The sequence below is a fragment of the Mycteria americana genome, chromosome 16 (assembly GCF_035582795.1).
Source record: "Mycteria americana isolate JAX WOST 10 ecotype Jacksonville Zoo and Gardens chromosome 16, USCA_MyAme_1.0, whole genome shotgun sequence".
Lineage (NCBI taxonomy): Eukaryota > Metazoa > Chordata > Aves > Ciconiiformes > Ciconiidae > Mycteria > Mycteria americana.
The window spans coordinates 10,488,246-10,509,040 of NC_134380.1; the positions used below are offsets into that span (position 1 = coordinate 10,488,246).

At 41.2% G+C, this 20,795-nt stretch overlaps 2 protein-coding genes across 17 annotated transcripts in view; both read right to left on the reverse strand.

The window, feature by feature from the left end:
- The window catches only part of BPTF (bromodomain PHD finger transcription factor), a 59,111-nt gene extending 57,706 nt beyond the window's left edge, over window positions 1-1,405 (reverse strand). For 12 of the 16 annotated variants that reach the window (XM_075518716.1, XM_075518717.1, XM_075518706.1 and 9 more), the window contains exon 1: window positions 529-1,404. In XM_075518716.1, coding sequence (XP_075374831.1) covers window positions 529-1,168 — 640 coding nt within the window. In that variant the 5' untranslated portion in view covers window positions 1,169-1,404. Of the gene's footprint in view, window positions 1-528 lie in introns of all 16 variants that reach the window. The other 4 variants (XM_075518709.1, XM_075518713.1, XM_075518720.1 and 1 more) reach the window with 3 other exon arrangements.
- A 3,676-nt stretch (window positions 1,406-5,081) lies between these two features.
- NOL11 (nucleolar protein 11) lies at window positions 5,082-19,992 on the reverse strand. Its single transcript, XM_075518738.1, has 18 exons — window positions 19,807-19,992; window positions 17,754-17,867; window positions 16,839-16,895; window positions 16,110-16,255; window positions 15,786-15,843; window positions 15,081-15,219; window positions 14,486-14,683; window positions 13,671-13,747; window positions 12,801-12,924; window positions 12,025-12,128; window positions 11,673-11,750; window positions 10,674-10,858; window positions 10,294-10,419; window positions 9,136-9,357; window positions 8,540-8,618; window positions 7,371-7,463; window positions 6,954-7,061; window positions 5,082-6,639 (listed from the first exon to the last, which is right to left on the reverse strand). The coding sequence occupies exons 1-18, from the start codon at window positions 19,954-19,956 to the stop codon at window positions 6,526-6,528; spliced, it is 2,172 nt and encodes a 723-aa protein (XP_075374853.1). The 5' UTR covers window positions 19,957-19,992; the 3' UTR covers window positions 5,082-6,525.
- Between the last annotated feature and the right edge of the window lie 803 nt (window positions 19,993-20,795).

The following is a 20,795-nucleotide window of genomic DNA, read 5'->3' on the forward strand; positions in this document are numbered from 1 at the left end:
CAGCGTTTATGGTTGTTGGGTTTTTTTTTTAGGCCACTTCAAGTTGCATGTGCTTCCTTTCCTTTTAACATCAAGTTAGATTTGCAAGCACAAGCCATCCTTTCCTGTATATATTTGAAAGGACCTCTTTGCAAGGCATGCATCTCGTTTCCCTTGTTTTTAAATATTAAGTGAATGCTCCATACACTTTTGACATTGTTTGCAACATGTTCTGGTGTATCATGCATTTCTGCAGTCACCAGAGTCTCCATGCATATTTGCAAAGCATCCCCTTGTTACAGCATGTACTGCCCTCCCTCCCTCCCTCCCTCCTCTCAGTGCATGTGTTTGTAAGCATCTTCTAATGTTCCCTGCATCCGTGGGGTTGCCAGTGGTTAATTTGCATACCCCTCTCTCCCTGTGAGTGCTTGCAGGCATCCCTTACATACACGCATGGGAGGAAGAATGCGTGCGGACTGTATTTGCAAACCTAGAGGGAGCATGTGGGGTGCCCTCGACTTGTTTTAGTTCATCCCACTGACTCTCTACCTGGGGTGCTGCTGTAGGTGCTGTGGCTCCTGAAGCTGCTCTCAGTGCAATAACTGGCATCGTCTTCATCCTCCATCTCTTCAGGGTAGTCAGAGTCGTCGTCGTCCTCCTCCTCCATTATCTCCTCCTCCTCTTCCTCCTCGGAGTCCTGGTTATCCTCGGGGTCTCCCTCCTCTTCCTCCTCGGACACCATGCTCTCCTCCTCCTCTTCACTCTCATGATCATCGTACACCACTTTGCTGATGCTCCTCCTGGACGAGGCAGCTCTGCCTTGGCTGTTGCAGCTGCCTCCTCCGCCTCCTCCCCCTGCTCCTCCAGCCCCAGCCCTGCCCCTACCCTTACCGCTGCTGCCTCCCCCACCAGGGGTGCTGCTGCTGCCGCTGCCTCCCTTCCTCTTGCTGCCCCCCCTGGGGGAGGCGGTGGCGGGGGAAGAGGCCTGGGCAGCCCCGGCTCCCTTCTGCTTGGGCCCCGCCGTCTCCGCCTGGGCCGAGGTCGCCCACCTGCCGCGGCTGCTGCCCCGCTGCCGGGACCTCAGCCCCCCGATGGGGCCCGCCGGGGCGGGCGGAGCCGGGGAGCTCGCCTGAGCGGTGGCCGCCGCCGGCTGCTGCTGCTTGGGCGGCCTGCCTCGCCGGCCCCGCATCTCTGGGCGCTGGCCGAGGGGGGAAGGGAGGGGGAAGGAAGGCTCGGGAGGGCGCTCGGAGTCCGGACAGGCGGCTACGGGGAAGCTCCCCCCCCTGCGAGCGATCCGGGCCGGGGAGGGGGGCCGCCGAGCTGTGAGGGCCGAGGGCTCAATCCGAATTGCCGGCGTCCCGCTCCGGATCGCCACCGGCCGCCATCTTGTTTCTTCGTCTCTGCCTCGGCTCGCTCCGCTCTGACTGGGGGAAGCGGCGGCGGCAGCAGGCCCCGAGCGCCTCACGTGACCGGCCGCGCCCGCCAGCCGCCGCCAGGGGGCGCCGCCGCCGCCAGCCGCGAGAGCCATGTTGGAGCCGGCGCGCTGGGGTGGCTCCGCGCCCCCCGGCCGCCCGCTGCTCGGCCCCGGTCCGCCCCACCGCCGCTTCCTCCGCACTCTCTTTGCCGCCTTCCCCCCCACCGGCACACAGTGTCCCCCCCGCCCCCAGCTCACCGCCACCTGTCATGAGGCGCTGCCCCGCCACCGCCGCCCACCACGAGGCTCCCCTCAGCCGCGGCGCCGGGCACTCCCGGGGCGCCCCGCCGCGCTCCCCCGCCGACCGCTGAAGCTGCCCTGCGGCCACCGCCCCCTCCCCCCCCCCCCCCCCGCGCCCCCCTCGGACTCACCGTCTCCCCACACCTGAATAGCGACGCCCGTTACCGGTCCTCTCTCCCAGAGCTCGACCCGCGCCCTAAGGGGAGCCCCCCGGGCTGCCACCCCTCAGCTCCAAGCCCCACGGCGGCCGCGCACCCCTGCAGGGCACAGCTGTGAGAGCAGGTAGGCGACGGGCTCTGCCCTCCCCTCCGCCCCGGGCAGGGGCTCATCACGGGACCCTCCCTCCGCGCCGCAGCGCCCGCCAAAACCAGAGCCGCCAGGTCTCCCCGCAGGAGAGTTTTCCCTCCTTCACCGCCCTGAGGCGGCCACCGCCCTCCCCCAGCACCAAGCAGGCCCCCTTGACCACTGCCATATTCATCTCTTGCCGTGGTTTAGATCTTTACTCATTATGCAGAAATTAAAACCCTCTTACGGATCACAGTTACCTAGCCAGGGTCGGTATAAAGCAAAATAGACTGAGGAAATCATATAGGGCCCTACCATTGGCATTTTTGTCCATCTACTTTCTCTGAACCGCTGTGTCTGCAGCTCACTGGAGCAGTACGAAAGAAGAGATGGGCTTCATCTATTTTGTATTCCCTCGTTTTCCCATTTGCCAGAGCCCCCAAAGGGCTAAAAATCTACATAAACCAATTGCACTGTTGGATTTCTAATGCCACCACTTGAATTCAGGATATCAGTTTTCCTGAGCAAAAGCAGTACAAACTGAAAGCCAGCCCAAGGCATGCAGATGTCTTGCTTTCTTACAACCAGCCTTTTTTTTCATTGCTAAATCTACACAGCTTTAGGATCCAGAGAGTCTGAAGTCTCACCATTAGCAAATAAGTGTGTTTGCATTTTCATTTTCTCTCAGTCCCTTGCTTATGCTTGTGTGATGTAAAACCCAATGCTGGTCATGGCATAAGCATGCTAGCTATATGTCCAATGTGTAATTTAATTTGCATTCTTCTATAGTCATTTCTGAAGTGCCTTTTGTTCATTAACTTGTTGCTCAGGCTGAGAACCTCATTAAACCCACAAACCTGCCGCAGTGTCAAGCATGCAACAATGGCACCAGGCAGCAGGGTTTAGCCCAATTTGCACTCTCATATCCAGCTTTTTATCTGCATCTCTTTTATAGTCAGTTGCACTCTTTTATATTCAGTGGTGCAGCTGCATAGGCTCAGAGCCATGTTCTAGACACAGTACGATACAGACACAGCAACAGCAGTAGACAACATTACCTAACCCCATTTACACCTTTATACTCAATTTGTATTCTGAATCTTTCAAAGTTACCTTTAGATTGCTTATGTCAGGCTAATTTTTTACAACTTCTTACAAGGGTGCAAAGGATTGTGGTAACTCTTTAAATACATGAATACACAGATACACATTTTGAGGTAGGTTATTTCACTATCTCCCTTTGTGATCTTGGAAAAAACACCTGTGAATTCTGCCATCTATACATTGAGAATCTAGCAAAGGTGTCTAGTGTATCTACTTCACACAGCCTGTAGTGTTGTGAGAGTGTTAACATCTGTAAAATAATGTGGATTTTATGTACCTGTAGTAGATCAGAGGTGCTAAGAATCATTTGCTTTTGAATACTGTGAACCAGAACGCCTTGTCTCTTGTACATGTAAGAGTTACCAGTTGTTGATGTGGAAGTGCTTACTGAATAGGACATAATTTTAATTTTATAGGTGGAGAAATGGATGCATAGAGAGGTATGTTAACTTTCAGAGTCAGAACTATAAATTCATCCTTTCCAACACACAGCTTAGCTCAGTACAGAGAAATCAACCATAACCCCTTAACCTACTTGCCTGCCCCTGTCCACTCCCAAGAGCAAAACATATCTCCATTAGGAATTTGAAGTTCCTATTTTGAGTCTGCTGGTATAGTTAAATGAACATATTTATAAGTGAATTGAATACAGCAGGAAGAGGAATTTTAGGTAGGAGGCCCTACACTGCCTCCATGCTCAAGACAGATGGAGAGAAAGGCTCCTTTCAAAAGGCACTTAGGAGAAGATGAATAGCCTACTTGTTCAAAGCCGTTGTCTGGATGGGTTCCTTTCTCCAAGGGTAAGGGAAAAAACTTATGAACCTACAGCTGGATGGCATTATTAACAAGTGAGCATATGCTCTTGCTTAAATTATTGAGCTGCTTTTGTCCAGTCCTTCCCTCCAAATTATTTCATAACATCTATTAGGCATTGAATTTAAGTATTCAGCTCTAAAATCAGTTACATGTACATTTATAAGAAACCAAGGTGTTGCTGAGTAATGTTAAGACTAGAGCTCAGCTGTAGACTAAATAAAGTCAGCCTTAGGAAGCAAGGGCTTACATGACTTTTGCTGGTGTAATTCAATATATCACCAATTACCATTTTATTTAGTATGATGAAAAACAAAAGTATATCAATATACTGATATGCTGAATTATATTAATATTCAATCACATTATTAGTAAAAATAAGTTTTTAACATCTTATTTACTATTCTGAACGTGTATTGATGTAAGTCTATCTTCTCTGAAGGCTTCTGTCCCCAACCATCCATTTTATACTAGACTTCAGCATTATTCTTATCTGTCCCATTTTCTCCTATCCCGGACAAGCTTTCATTTAGATGAATATTCAGTCCCACAAGTAGCTTATAACAAGTCAGTTTTAAATGAACACCTCATCAGAAGTACAATTCAATAGACGCTTACACCTGTGATACCTTCAACAAGTGTTGCTTTCATAAAACTTTAGTTCCTCACTTTTTCTTTTTTAAGAAGACAGTCAAAACAAATATAAAGCTAAGATATACTTTGAAATGCTAGAATTCAAGCTGTACAGAACAAGCAGTATAGATTAGGTTGTTGAGGTGTTCACTCTTTGAAAAAGTACTTGGAGAAAACAGACACTGATGTGGGTAAGAATGTTCTTATTTTAAATTAGAGATTAGTTTTCTTGTTCATAAAATTAAAAGCAACTACTGCAAGTGCCAAGAAGTACCCCTCTATATGATTCTTCAGCTGCCCATTGTAGTGTTGTTTTAAATTTTACTTTTACATACATTTGGCACTGACCTCCGATAACAGTGTATACAACTAGAACCTGTCAACTTCCAAAGAGTCAAGGCTTTTAACTGTGTGCAGCTGTTTCACAGTTACACAGCTAAAGTCCAGTAAGTTATGAACCTAGCACTTCAGCCATAATAATCTTGTGTTCTAGCTCTAGCCAGAGAAAGGAAGAAAATGCTGTTGTTCATTCTCAGGCAAGTTTAACGTGACAAAGGTTAAGGAACCTTTTATTCAAACAATGATTTCCAACGTTCTGTTCCAAATCAAACTGGATCTCCCCTCTGCCCAGTGACATATGCTTAAGTGAGCACTATCAGAGAAAAATCACTATCAAAAAAGTGAAGTTATTTTCAGCTATGTTAGTTCTTTGCTCCAGTCTAACAGGCAAGATACCATTCTTGCTCTGAGCTGTGCTGGCAGTTATCAGTTGCATGGTCAGCTTAAAGACACGTCAAAGTCCACAGCATTAAATTTTACCTGAATGTGTTATTTTTATGCTCCTCTCCCCTTCCCCCAAGGCTTCAAATGTATATAGGCAAGATTTCAAGAGAAATTTCTATTTAGAAAGCAGAAGCTATCTTGGATGCAATCTTTCAGAAAGCTTCAGAAATTTCTAAAGCAGAAGTCTTGAAGTACAGCTAATTATGCTGAAATCCAGTAACTCCATTCTGCAAGTCTGTGCAGGAGAGCATGCTCTAGAGGAGCAGTCTCTCTGCTTGAGAAAACAGTTGTCTTCAGCTGATGGCAACCTCTGAGATAAAGACTGTAGCAAGACATCCTGTTAAATAACTGCACTTTGCTTCTTCATTTGAGGAAGGAGTCTAGTTCCTGCTGTGTACCTCTTCCTTCTCCCTAGCTGTTCTGGCAGCTTCTGGATGCAGGTGGTCTTATCAGATATGAGATGCATCAAACCAGCTTTAGATTATTGTCATTCAAGATTTTAACTACTAACTGCCACACAACCCCCTGCCTTCTATTTTTTTTTTTTAAAGCAGCATAAGAGGACCTGGTTGGACTGGAAAGGAAAGCATGAAAGGGTACACTAACAAGTTGTAATACCATGACACATAGGAGAGAGAAAGCAGTGTGAGTTAGGTAACAACCCTATACCTACACTTAAGCTCCCTTCCCTGTTTAAGCTAAATCTGTAAATGTCAAAGGCATCTTTGGACAAAGTAAAAACAACTTAAAAATAGAAAAGCAAAGAAGCAAACTCAAATGAGTTCACCTATAGTTCATAACCTATGCGGAGATAAGAGAACTCTGAAAAGTCTAGTTAGAGACTTCAACTATTAAGTAAAAAAGAAGCAAGTAGAACAAAAATGTCAATTCATTTGATGAAAGTTCTGTTGAAGCCTTAGTGCAAATATCCTACTAATTCTTTGCCAAGAATCATGTGGCATTTTAGGATGTTCTTATGATTGCATATCAAGATTATCCATGAAAACGTAAGCAAGCATCCCAGCTTCTCATCCAGTCAAAAAGAGAGCATTTAATACACAAGCTTCAAACTTACAACTCCCATGTAGCTACAGAGTAACCGTGCTCCTCCTATGTAGAAAACAACTTTTCACATCCCCAATATGGAGTGCTAATACATCCTCATTGTAAAAGGAATCAATAAAAAATAAATTTGTTAATAATTAATTTCAAATTCAAATAAGTTCCAGCACTTCAATAGAATATGTCTGAGAGTCTTTCTGGTGGTTAAGTCTTTGTAATTCTCGCAAACTTCCTTCAATCTTGTTGAGTTCAGAGTAGAATCGTACCTAAAAACAAGAAAACACAGATAATTACAGTAAAGTAAATTTTAACTCTTTTCATACATCAGTATACTGTGGAACCTGCTGTGGTTCTGCACAGTTTTAAGTATTTAAACCAAACAAAGATAGCAGCATTTGAAATCAAAATGAGAGAGGCAACTGCCACTTCATGCTCAGGAAGGAGCATACAGAGGAAAACAGACATTATTTGATTTATTATATAATATTTTGTTGTCTGCCACCCATCCCCCTGTCCCCCCAACACCCATATTCTAAATCCATACTAAAATGAAATAATTATCCCAGAAGATGCAACTTACTTGGGCTCTCACAAACTTATGCAGGCTTGAAAGCAACTCTTTTGCTTCTGGTAGCATCACCATAACTGTGAAGTGAGCGTCAAGTAATAGGCACATCCAATCCATAATCTGAAGACAAACAAGAAAAGTACACTTACACTTTATGATATGCAAGTGACCCAGATTTTGCTTTAAAAGCTGAACTCTGAAACATTAACTTCTAATGCAAAATGCATGGTTGTGTATTTTCAGGCAGTATATTTATTTTCCAACAGTAAAAAGTGCTGTGTTACATCTGACTTCATACAGGTTATATTAACAGACAATACTTTTTAGAAAGAATGTAGATCTCAGTTGATTTTAGATATTCACAACTACTCACTAAGTTACACACCACAGAAACCGAAGGAAGTACAACTCTTAGAACTAGCTTCTCACCTGATTTACAGTTGGAGAGCGTATTCCGGGAAGAGTGGTATTAATTTTTTCACTGCATTTCACATACAGGTAGTACAAATACCTGAGAAACAGCTAAAAGTAGAAAAGAGAGTATTTTTAAAGGACAAACATTTAATAGACCAAGGAGTTTTGTCCTACACACAGAAATACTCATAAGGATTTTTTTTTTTAAATTAATTTTTTAAAGCAACATAGATGCCTGTATACTGTGCATTAAAAAAGTTTTATGGTTCTCCTACACTGTCTATAGCTAGATGTTTAAAAATTCTCACTCAGCAATATTCAGTGTAAAGTTACATTCGGGGTAATAATTGTTCCAGTGATTGTGTCAGGGCAATTTAATTCAGACACAGACTTTTCTAGGAAATTTGCTAAAAACTGTATCAACATTAAAAATTTTAGTCCCAGTTTCACTTTCAGTAGCCAACAATCAACTGCTAATGGTCAGACTCAGGTCAACATCATCTTGTACTCAGCACAATTCAAAGATTTCTTTCTCTCACCAACAAAAGAAATCAAGGAGACGGGTCAGTGTTAAGATCAGCTTTTTTCCGACGTGTGGGTTTTTTTGAATCACCCTAAAGCCACGTATACGCTCAGGTACTATGGTATGTGCAGTTCTTGAAGTTTTATTTCAGGTTTTGAGGGACAGGGGAGTTTAGAAAAAACAAACTGAGAGGATCTGAGATTGAATACTCGAGTTTGATTTGTATGACATTTGGCATTTTACACAGTGTGCGGTTTGTTTCTCATATCTTCTAAACTTCTGTTTCTGATGGGACTGACTAAATTACTGTGTCTCGTCCTTTCTTAAAAAGCATCCAAATAAAGAAAAGGTACCATACTTGCTAACAAAATACGAACACCATTTTCCAAGCAGACTAGGTCATAAAGAGGGTTTCTTACTTACATTTTCTAAAATAGGCAAGGACTAAAAAAAAAAAAATAATGTATATGTATGTGGAAAATCATGACATTTGTTAACATTAAATCTTAGTAGGCATCTTAAATTTCATTTTCATGCATTAGTTTGTGATCCAGACTCTAGTAAGAGTGGCAAGTTTCTGATATACAATTGAAAAACTCTTCCCTTTCCCTCCCCCCAAAATAATAAGGGTTTTTAAACTTTTTAATTTTAACATACTTACAACAGCTTGCTGAGCCGGAAGGTTTTTCAGATGAGGCAAAAGAAATGTTTCACTGTAAGCCGAATGGAGAACAGCATTTCTGTGCAGTACTATTAAGGAAATCAAATGGTAGGAAAAAATACCAGTTTCTACAAACCAAAGTGAATTCTAATTAAAGTATTTCTCTAGGTTCTTTGAGAGAGGTCCTATTTCAGCTTTTTGAATCGCCCTTATTTCTACCATGAAATACATACAGCAATTGAAATATCACAATTCAGTTAGCTTGAACAGTTCTGTTTACTGCAAGTATGTAATTGGCTAATGTGTTTCAAGAGGCAAACATCAAAATCACTGATGCTATTTTCTCTTCAATAGACAAAGTATTATTACACTTCTGCAATAATATAAGTTTAAATTGGTGTAGATCCTTTCTAAAAGTTAATTGTTTCTATTTACATTCTAAACAATTTTTCTACTGAGTAGGAACTTCTCTTATCAGAACTTCTCAGAAATTTTCCAACAATAACAGAAGGTATGTCTTTTAGTAATACTAAATATAAACATTCACATCAGATATAATGCACTGACTTTCCTTTATTAAAACATACAGAGGATACAATAATGCTGCCTTCTGTGGTCCAACAGGGCAGAATTCACCATCATCCGTCAGATGGGTTCTCTTTGTGATTTTAGTATCCCAGATATCTTGTTCCAGCTCTGCATTGAAACCATTTTCTACAATTTCAGTCTTAACTTCTTTATTGTTGAATTCAATATCAATGTAACAGATTACAGATTCTAGATTCACATCTATTCTTTGAAGATAGGCTTCACTAATGCTGTAGAAGAAAATTCCAAACATTTAATACTTTTAATTATTAGCTTTAAAATCAACAATGCTATCAACCCAACAGTAGTACAACACACTATCAACTCTTTGCAGCTTACTATAAAAGTAAAAACATATACTAAAATATAGAGTCTTGCAGCATGAATAAAGGCCATGAGCAAACAGTTAATATTTTGTAATTATTAACCTTGAACAATACGTGTACTGCTCTTTTATTCCAACAATGTAAGTTACTGTATTATTAGACATTGTCATGGGCTGATTTAAAGGTTATACCCTATTCAAGACTGTTGTATTCTGACATTAGTGGGACTGCTTCAACCCATAAGACAGTTATGATTTTCCTAATATTTAGTAATAAAGTATTTGAGAATTTTAAGGTATGAAATTAACAAGATCTTATGTTTCTAATTAAAAAAAAGAATCCTTTTTGCTCTGAAACCCTAGAGGAACAGTTACAACACTCTTTTCTTTTGGTTACAGTGCCTACCTAAAACTTCATCCTTTTTGGGATATGAAACCCATTTTTGTCGTGAACTTAACAAGAGTTGACCTTTGTTTATGGGCTTCTTACCCCAAGTAAGTTCCCAATTAAGTCTGTTGCACAATAAACAGATAGCTGTAACTACATATATAGAGATGTGAGTGCCATTCAAGCCAGCAGTGTTACCAAAAGGCATGTTCATTTAATTACCACTTACGTAGTTTTTAGAATTAATAAATGCATCAGCCATCTTGTAAAAAGTTTGTCAGTCTGCAAGACTGCAACGTACACTGTACTCAGAATTAAGAATTACATGCACAGCATTAATTGCTCATCTATAAAATTAAAATAATTCTTGGCAACACAGAGCTTTTTATTAAGGGGCTTGGTTTGGTGAAGAAGGAAAAAAAAAAAAAAAAAAAAAGAGTGATTCCAACTTACCTTAAAAATACTTTCAAGCAAGCACAAGTAATTTCTTCAGGAATATCTGGAAACTGCTGTAGGCAGGTTTGTAAGAGATGCACATCTTTTTTCTCCAAAGCAACAGCCATTAAATCTGGACATAAACTGTAAGAACATGAAAAGAATAGGCTGCATAGTTCACACCCACTGAAAACTACATTGACAACTAATGTAGAAGTATTAATCTTGTTTTACACAAAAACCCATCGGGAAGTGTCAGCTTCATCAGAAAATAAGCATAAGCACCTTCAATAGTAAATTCTGATAATTCAGGAGTGCTTTATAAAGAACTGTATTTCTACTTTGTTTTTATTTTTAAAGACTATTCCTTACAATTAAAAAAAATGCAGAATCATCACCTGTAAGACAAGTCTTGGGTTTGGACTATCTGTAGCAGGAAATTTCGAGGGTAGTACTTTGGATTTGTTTTACATCTGTTTATAAGGGCAGTTATTACACATCCAATGGTGGCTTGGAAATCTGGCGTCTGTGCTTTTGACATCAATTGTCTCAATTCATCTTCAAATACAGTTGTAGAAGCGTCCTGAAAATGACAAATACTGTGCAGCTCAGAAGTACAAGGCATAGGTTTGAGAACTGTATTGTTACTAATTAGATCAAGTAGAAAGAGACTTATTTTGGAATTCAAGCTAAAAAAAAATTTTAAAAACCCCTCACCACTCTGCGTTTTGGTAGTCTCTCTCAATCATGAAAGAGGCAAATGAGGGTAATTACTCACTCTGAACTCAGGTAAGCAGTATCTTTCAATAATTGCTCGTGGATTATTCGCCTGTTACTTCAGTAACATTACCAAGATGTCCAGCCACAGCTGAACTATAGGTATGCTCACACAGGAAGGGATGCAACTCAAAGTATCACAACACTTGCAGCAAGTTTTAGAAAGGAACTAAACAGCTTATTGTATATTTGCAGTGGAATTCCTAGCATTCTGACTTTCTAGATCCAAAATGCCTTCCACAAAATTAAAGCCATAAATAAGAATCTAAAAAAGCTTAAAGAAGAAGAGTTCAGGTGAAATATCTTCCCACCTTATTTACTGTAAGAGAAGATCTTAATTGAAAATGAAGAAATTTGTGCAAGTTCTCAGAACTCAGATAGCTATTATAAGCCCTGTATTGTACAATTCTAGAACACAGTCCTATGACAAAACGTTAATTTCGTCATGTCCAAATACTATTCTAGCACAATAATAATAATATCCTCCAACTCACCTGTTTAAGGCAGCTTCATCAACTTGTTACGTGCAAGAGGACATGGAAAAAGATAATAGCTTAAGAGACAACTAGAATATTCAGAGAGTGTCTAAAACACTACTTTAGGATATTTGGTTTACTTACTTTTAGATTTAGTAAGAGCTGCCCAACTGATATGGTATCTGGCTGTACTTTAGCAACAGTGTTCCTTTTTGATCTTAACTATTATGAAGAAAAACAAAAAGTTATTATTCAGCTCCAAAATATGGTATATATTTAACCATTTCAATCGAGATAACTAGGAACTTCATGTGTCAACTTGCTGTGCAGATTACAATTAGTAACTGGGTAGTCCAATTCCAGAAACAGTGTTAGAAACAATGAGTGACAAATACAAAGTGAAATTTCCTTCTGCTACAACACCTAAAAGTAGCAGCATGGGGAAGAGACAAGAGAAAGAAAGCAAAAATCTCACATGCTCCTAATGCTAACTTACAGTCATTTTGGACTCAGATTTTAGAGCTACAGACTGCTGTGACTGCAAGGAAACCACCAGCTCTTCATCTCCAAGGGTATTCCAGTTTACAAATGAAGACACATCTGTGAACACAAAAATGAAACTATATGAAGGTAACACTGAAAGCACGTTTATGAATGTATGAATATTACATCAACTTCTTATACTAATAGGTATTTTCTGAAGTATAATCCAAGCAATTTTCTGCCAAGAAGTTTCGAGTTTTATCTCAGCAGCAGGTAATTTTATGACCCTTTTTGCATACTGTTTTTCCATTTAGCCTCTGAGGAAGAGAAATAAGTTATTACACAATTTATTGTGGCCATTACTTGCAACAACATTTTACGAGTGCAATGCTAAATTAAAGACACTATGACAGTACAATTTTAAATTAAAGTTTACAAACTAAGGTTTGACATTGCCCCATCTAATCACAAACTCTTTGAAAACAATTTATAGGAGACAGCACTTCATTTTGTTTTCAGTATTCATAGCTAGCATTCCAGTATTTTCAGTAATTCCTGTATTTGAATGACAACCCAGTTTAAGTAAAGCCACAATAAATTCAGACACTTGCGTGCTTCGGTGTTCTCAGCAACAGTAAATTTAACAGCTAGGAACAGAATACAGTGTTAGGTTACTTCAAGCTGTTTAGATTCAATTGATTTTATAGGACTGTATTAAAATAATGTTTGTACAATTTCAGAAGTATTCCTTTTACAAGATCTTTTCACTATAATTATAAAAATTCTTACCAGGGGTTTGACTGTCCTTGAGCTTTCCCACAGCAGCTGCCAAGGATGACGTTTCACATTTGTACATAACTACTGTTAGCACTTTCCCATGAGTAAAAAAAAATTTTTCCTCATAACACCACAACTACAAAATATTAAAACATATCGTTAATGAGAAGATGAGCAGAGAAACATGTTCCTGCACAAGCTGATGTTTAACTCCTTACTACAAAATTCAGCTAGAAGTCAGCAATCAGCTTATTTTAAACTATTTAGATAGGTTCAACACTTGTTAGCAGACCTGCATGAACTGTTGATTTAAAATACAGAAATAAGAAGCGTTCTGCTGAGTATTTTCCAGGGATGTCTTAAAGTACAGCGGCTGCTCTGAGGCATTAAGTCCACTTGATAATTTATTTTTTAAATTCCCTCTTGTGCAATTTTATGACAAAAACAGTCAGCTGTTCTATTTCACTACTGAATTTATTACTTAGGTGTCAGTTTACTTATCATTAATTGACACCTGAACATCTTGAAATGCTGCTTAGGGAGATGCAGGGATCATTTAGGCAGTCAACTGCAAATTGTCTGAACAGAACAGATCCTGGCTGGGTTTTCTGTTTAATTAGTTATTTCATTCTTACCAAATAATCAAGACCACCAGAAGTGAGAAGGCACTGAATTATCAGAGAAATTGCCATAAGCCACCATTCTCCTGCTAAATATTCTGACAAAAATTGCTCATCAACTGGTCAATATTAATTGTGTTTCAGAAGTTGGCATTCACTGCTCTTCCAGACAGAAGCAGAACTCTTAAGCCCACCAGTCTCTTCACTGCTATCATGCCAAATGCACAAAGCTTATGGACCACAAATTAAAGATTGAGCTTACTTGTCCACTGGTTCCCAGGGGCAGTTCCTTTGAAGTCTGCAATGTCTGAAATTTTGTATTCCATATTGTTAGGCACTCTAGGGAAAATAAGGGATAGATGTTACAAACCCCAAAAGCAACATAAATGCTACATTTGCCTTTGCTCCTGTCAGTTAAACACACTTGAGGAAACAGAAATAACTGTTTCAAAATAGCTCAATTAGTAATGTATTCAACAGTAGGAATTAAAGTCATTCTGGTTAGATCTCAAGAAAAGTATCTAAAGATGAGTTAGTTTTCCAGTGAAGAGCTTTAAACACGAAGCTATGGCAAGAGGGACAGCAGCCAGTGTGGAAGTCACTTCCTTCCAGTCAGGAAGAACATTTTGCCATGAAATGCTAGGTCAGTGACTTAAATTTCAGTGATCCCACACTTCAGAAGTTTAAGCGTGAGAGACTGAAGTGTTTGTTTCCCTTATTTTAGACACTGATTTCTTAAAGGACATGAGGTCTGTTTCCCTGCATAGGTCCTTTTACAAGTGTTCAAGTCCACCACTTAATTCGCCTCCATCCATGAGTTCTCTTGCTGCATCTTCTCAACTGTTTCACAAACAGCATGAAAGCAAATACTAAAACACAACAGTGAGTATAGTCCTGCAACCCACTATGCAGTTTACTGGTAAAGGTTATCCTTTGGCTAGTGCTCTGAACGGCACAGCTCAACTACGTACTAGTTTCAAGAGCCAACTAACATTTTATTTGCCCTATTTTCTGCTCAGTGCTTTGCCTAAGGAAACTTTAGACCTTAAGCCACCTTAATCTGATTTTTCAAGTTACCTTTGGATTCTTCACCAGATGCAGCTAGACTTCCTAATATGGCGATGTGGTCTTTATCAAGAACAACGAAAGAAGTTCCTTTTAGAACACTTCCAGATACTGAAAGGTTTAATAGTAGTGACCTGGACAAAATTTGCTCTTCCTCTTCACTATTTTGCTGCAGAGGTATCAGAACCTTGTACACAGAGTCATTGGAATCTGTCAAAGAAAAGTGATAATGCTTTTATCATCTGTTATTGTGGAAAAACTATTTGATATGATAGGGCAGGAGGACATCCAAAGAGAACAAAATCCAGTGAGTGCTGAAAGAAGAAATAACACAGGATATTTAAAGGACACGTTATGATGCAAAGCAGCAAAATACAAGTATAGCTAGCATGAGATCTGCAAGGTACAAGTCATAACATTTAGGAACAGTCAGCCTTTGCAGCCATTAAAATATCAGAAAGATTTAATAACTACTTCTACCACTAGCTGTTTTAGAAAGTTTAAAGAGCTAAAAATATTAAACAGTAATTCATAAATATCAACATTTTATGTCCTTCCATACAATTCTTTGCTTTATTACCACATCCCATTAGAAAATATAACTTACACAGACACAGAAGTGTGATTATTTGATTTTTTATATATGCCGTGAAACTCAGTGGTTTAGATAATTCCTGTTGTTCAAGCTTATATTTGTGTAGACTATTCATCTTAAGTTTCTGTACATAGACAAAAAAATCCCCATCCTAAAACAAAAAAGAAAATAAAGTTTTCCTTTAATTTACACGAAGAGATAACAAATTCAGATATTAGTATTGCTTAACTTTGAATGTTTAGCAAAATTAGGAATTTGTGTTTTCTATAGGACATACAGCCTAATTCAGAAAAGTTTGCAGACTCAAGCAGGTAAAGAAAATTCTAATTTGATGAAACAAATGGATTCACAAGAAGCAGCATTTGAATAAAGACAGGTTAATGTATAATTCTTTTTTTTTTTTAAACATAAATCCTATTCAGTAAGTTCTTCACAATGAGCAAGTATTTGAGGGCAATGAAGAATCACATGATCATCTACTGTATTTAATCTTAATTGTTCTCTGAAGGTCTACAAGCCAGGCTCCTCAGCCCTGAAAGCAACACAACTTCCATTTAACTGTTGTATTAGAAACAATACATATATAGGATATTGATTCAAGCAGGATAATGATTTCACTAAAAGCTCGTAAAACCCAATGAAACAGGCGATGGATTTTAGAAAAAGCACTTAGATTTGCTGCTATTAAAGTTTTTTTTAAAAAAGTATTCAACTCACTTTCTCAGTAGCGAAAATTAAGACAGGTTGTTGACCTTCCATAAAAGCTTCACTCCACCTAAAACCAGAAAGCTGTATGAACATCATCTAAATTCTACAACTATATCTAAAGTCATATCACTATTCCTTAGGCAGACTCTTATTTTTAGGCTATGTGTATAAATAATTTTAAGATTTTAAAAACAATGTGTGGGAAAACACACCCAACCCCAAGATCTTGGTCTTCAGATTTCTCCCCTACCCCCTCAAAAAAGGGAACAACTTTCATCATCATCGTCAATTCCTCTGAGCAAGAGGCAAGCTTCATAAAATTGTATCACTTACTTGATGACTTCGTCTGAGATAATGTTTTCAATTTCTTGTTGTGGGGCTTCCAAAAGGACATCTAAAGTTCGAACACCACCTCCTTTGAATAGTACCACTGGCCCTCCATTGGGTAGTGAATGTATTCTGTATACATCAGCTGAAAGCTATATAGAAAAAAAAACTTGAAAGCCAAATGTTTTATCCATTATTTTTTTTTAAGTTCTTTCAATAAATGAGTAACAGAAGAATGATGAACCTGTAAGATTCCCAATAACGTACGCCTAGTAGTTGCCAGTTTTCTGAAATGCTATTAGTATCACAAATCACTACCCAACAAAAAGCCAGGAAAGCATCCCAGTGAGCATCACATTGCTGAATCACACCAGAAAAAAAACATAATTGAGGGTAAGGAGTTCAAACAACTGTTACACAGCATAACACAAAGTGTTGTTTAACACATCCACCAGCAAAACAGAAAAATCTGTATTTGAACATAATTCACCATCTTTAAAGAGAGTCCTCTGAAACTTTGGATTTAGGATACAAATAATTTTAAGAGTAATACTTTGATGATCAAGTCTCTCAGTCCCAGTGGATTCCTTGCAATATTCCAGAACATCATGAAGCACAAGTTAAGACAATGGTCAGCTAAAATGTAGTATGACCAGTACTATGAAAATTAGCATCTCTTCCCTCCACCAGGATTCAAAACATTAACATAAAAGTCAACATACGTAAGAGACTTACCGTTGCTTTAAATACTTTGTCCAAGTTAATATCTTTGTTCTTCCATATTCTTAAAACCTTTAAGAGAAGCATCACTGTTTAAGCACAGGAAAACAGTAATATATAGACTTCTCAGCACACAAAATACTAGCAATTGCATGTCACTGAAACACAGGAGGAAAATATACAGAAAGTATTCACAGTAACCTTAGCGTAAGGGGAAGTTTGCACAGGAAGAAGCTGAAGCAGAGACAGCAGGAATACAAACTAAGTTCAGAAATCTTGAATTGGAAAGAGTAAGGTTAAGAAAAAAGATACAGCAGAATTCTAAATGCAAGTAGATCAAAGTGATGGAGACAGATTAAGATACAGATGACCTGATCTGGAAGAGAATGCTTCAAGAAGAACAATGAAAGGTCAGGAAAGATATTTCATCAACTACAATAAAAAAAAGCCAAAGGTTCAGCACTGCTGAGCAAACACTACAAGTACACAAGCAGGAAATGTTTAACTGTAAAATACGAGCAGAAAAACAAGGATGCAGGTATGAACTATTTTAACCACTTCAGTACAATAATCACGCAGTTCTAAATGTCAACCAGTCTGCACCAGGACAAATAACTTGTCCATAGAGAACGTATGCATGAGGCATTCTTCACTAAGAACGCTTCAGTTTTTAAAAGGCCGCTGCATAACTGGTGCTCAGCACAGATGATCTTCATGTCACTAACAAGGGAACACACTGTGCAGCCACAGAACTGCACATCCCTGTCCTCTCAAAGAGCAGAGAGGACATGAACTGCAAGAGGGTGTTGAGAACTCCATGCATTTACATTTAGCCAAAAATCCAGCACCGCTGATTTCTTCCCTATCTACATTCACTCAGAAGACTCACTACATCCTTTTTTTCCTTTAAGAAAAGATAAAGGATCTCACCTTGTCATCATGAACAGCTATGTATTCACCAGTTTCAAAGTTGCATACAACTGGACATGTGATAATCTGCCCATGTTTAACCGACCAACAACCTAGTGGCTTCTGATCTGAAACCTAGAAGAGTCAGAAGAATGACATTGTAGTTAAAACATAACGTGGTATCCTTTGCGGATTTTTCTCATGACAGAAAGGAAATGCCAGGTAGTTACATCTGACTTGAATGAGAATATTAAAATATGGAAACTGCTATACTCAGAACTTCTGCTTGAGCATTCCTGTTTCTGACTTTAATACTAAAAATTTCAGAATAACATGACAGAACTCTACATTAATTAGAAATTATTTCTTTTCACATAAGGAGTAACTTTGACATGTAATAGTAAGATGGGCTTATGCCATGAAGACCAGGTATGATACATGGCTTTTCCAAAGTGAAGATATTACTTCCCACAGCTAGTGGAAGGTACTTTCACTCACTAATGCAATCATGCACAAAACCATGCTTTTTCTCTTCCTATTTCCACGTAAGTTATTGAGACCAAGAGCAATGACTCTTACTGTCTAAACTCACGTTACATATGATTTACATTTGGCTGCTCTGAGGGTACTCAACCCCCTCTCCTCAGTCCAGATCTACATTGGGCATATTTACCAACATATTTATGTTCTCGTGTATGGTCTTGACAGTGGGACTAAACAACCCAAAGGAGGTTGTCTCCTGAATCCACTAAGATATGATCCCTAGCCCCACGAATATGGAAGCCAATTAAAGATATTGTTGGGATTTAACCCCAGCTGGCAACTAAGCACCACACAGCCGCTCACTCACTGCCCCCCCCTCGGGTGGGATGGGGGAGAGAATCAGAAGAGTAGAAGTGAGAAAACTCATGGGCTAAGATAAAGACAGTTTAATAGGTAAAGCAAAAGCTGCACACACAAGGAAAGCAAAGCAAGGAATTCATTCACTCCTTCCCATGGGCAGGCAGGTGTTCAGCCATCTCCAGGAAAGCAGGGCTCCATCATGTGTAATGGTTACTTGGGAATACAAACGCCATCACTCTGAATGTCCTCCCCTTCCTTCTTCTTCCCCCAGCTTTATATACTGAGCGTGACGTCATATGGTACGGAATAGCCCTTTGGCCAGTTTGGATCAACTATCTTGGCTGTGCCCCCTCCCAACTTCTTGTGCACCTGGCAGAGCATGGGAAAAGTCCTTGGCTAGTATAAACATTACTTAGCAACAACTAAAACATCACTGTGTTATCAACACTGTTTCCAGCACAAATCCAAAACATAGCCCCATACTAGCTACTATAAAGAAAATTAACTCTATCCCGGCCAAAACCAGCACAGATATAAACCCAAGTATTTTCCTAAAGTTTCTCATTATGGTCTACTGAAATATATGCATACGTTACAAAACACCAGAGCATACTTTTAGTTTCAAGTGCTGCAACCTAAATCTTTCATCCTCCAGCCAACAGGAAGGCAGCTGATACAAAACTGACAGGCGGACAAAACGCATGTCACCCTGGCCACTGTAAGGAAACGTTACGTACCCTGCAGCTTCGGGATGGAAGTATTTCTTGGAATGGGGAACGGAGAGAAAAATCAGCAACGGGAGAAATATGCAAGCAACCGCCTAAGCCGACATCCGCTCCGCTGGCAGACAGGCCGGGGAACAGCGGAAGAGCGCAGGTGAGCAGGGCCGGGCCGGGCCGGGCCGGGCCCCCCCTCCCCGAAGCCGGGGCCGTCCCCAAGGCGCCCAGGCGGCGGCAGCGCGCCAGGTCCCCGCTGCCCCGCCTCCAGCCAAGGGATGGCGGCCTGCGGCCGCGCGGGGAGCGGGCGCACGCGAGCGGGGCGAGGCGCGGGGTGCCCGGTGACAGCTGGGCCCAGCCGCCCACCGGACAGGGCGGCCGGGGCAGGAGGCAGAGCGGCCCCGAGGCGCCGCCGCCGAGGCGCTGCGCGGGGACCCTCCCACAGGCCGGGGCTGCCCGGCGGCAGCAGCGACGCCTCCCGAGGCCGAGCGGCCGGGGCTGGGCCGGGCGGTTACCTTAAAGAGCGTGGCCGTCCTGCCGCGGTCGGTGAGCAGGACGTGGTCGGGGTCGGGGCCCGGCTCCAGCGCCAGGAGGCCGCCACCGAGGCCGACGCCGCCACTGGGACCCAAACCGCAGAGCGTGAAGCTCTCGCACAGCGCCGCCATCTTCGCGAGCCTCCACCTCTCGCGACACTGGGCGCGGCGTGCGAGCCGGCGGGGAGGGGCACATGGTGGGGCGGCACACCGCGCAGGCGCCGCTGCCCGAGGCGGCGGGAGAGGGCGGAAACGGCCGAGGCCATTCGGGAGTTTCCGGGCGCCGCGGCCCATGGGAGCGGGCGCGGTGTTGGCGGCGCCCACGAGAGGGAAAGGGCGTCGCGACGTGGTGCGTGGTGCTGCCGTGTCGTATGGCCGTGCCCTGCCAGATCGGGACTGCCAGTCCTGCCTCTTCCCCTGAGGGCGTGGGGAGGCTTTGCCAGCTGGCATGTGCAAAGGACGTGGAAAGACGATGCGTTCTGAAGATTTTAAATACTATAAAATCAAATTAATTTTTCAGAACACCGTAACAAAGCAGGAAAATCAACGGCATTTAGGATTTCCTGTATTCAATGGTTCTCAATGTATTTCGTGCATGGGATTGATCCGCTTATTCCCACAGCCATTCATACAGTTGGTCTTAACGAGTGTTTCATCGTGCAGAAGACGTGTCGTTTATATGCAGATTAGCACGAGGACATCAGATAAAAGGCTTCCGTAGTTTTGCATCTACACCATAAAACATTTCTGGTTTTAAGACTACTTTAATTAAATGTATTTCTGCCCTGTGAAATGTCTCATTTTTGTAAAGGGTGGAATTTTTTTCCTCTGCAAGAGTGCAACCCAACTCCCCCAGTTTTAATAGCAGTAGGATCAGGTCCAGGTTTTTAACCAATTTGTAATGTATTCTCATGCATTAGTATTTTGTTTGTGTGGAGATTTTAACGAAGCCCTAGCAATACCAGCCCACA

What these genes read in the sequence shown, in the direction of transcription:
- NOL11 (XM_075518738.1), bottom strand. Translation starts at nt 19,956, where the DNA reads ATGGCGGCGCTGTGCGAGAGCTTCACGCTCTGCGGTTTGGGTCCCAGT. An exon ending in CAAGGACAGTCAAACCCCTG is followed by an intron (nt 12,129 to 12,800) that starts GTAAGAATTTTT and finishes TTGTGTTCACAG; the next exon opens with ATGTGTCTTCATTTGTAAAC. An exon ending in CCACAGAAGGCAGCATTATT is followed by an intron (nt 8,619 to 9,135) that starts GTATCCTCTGTA and finishes AGTACTGCACAG; the next exon opens with AAATGCTGTTCTCCATTCGG.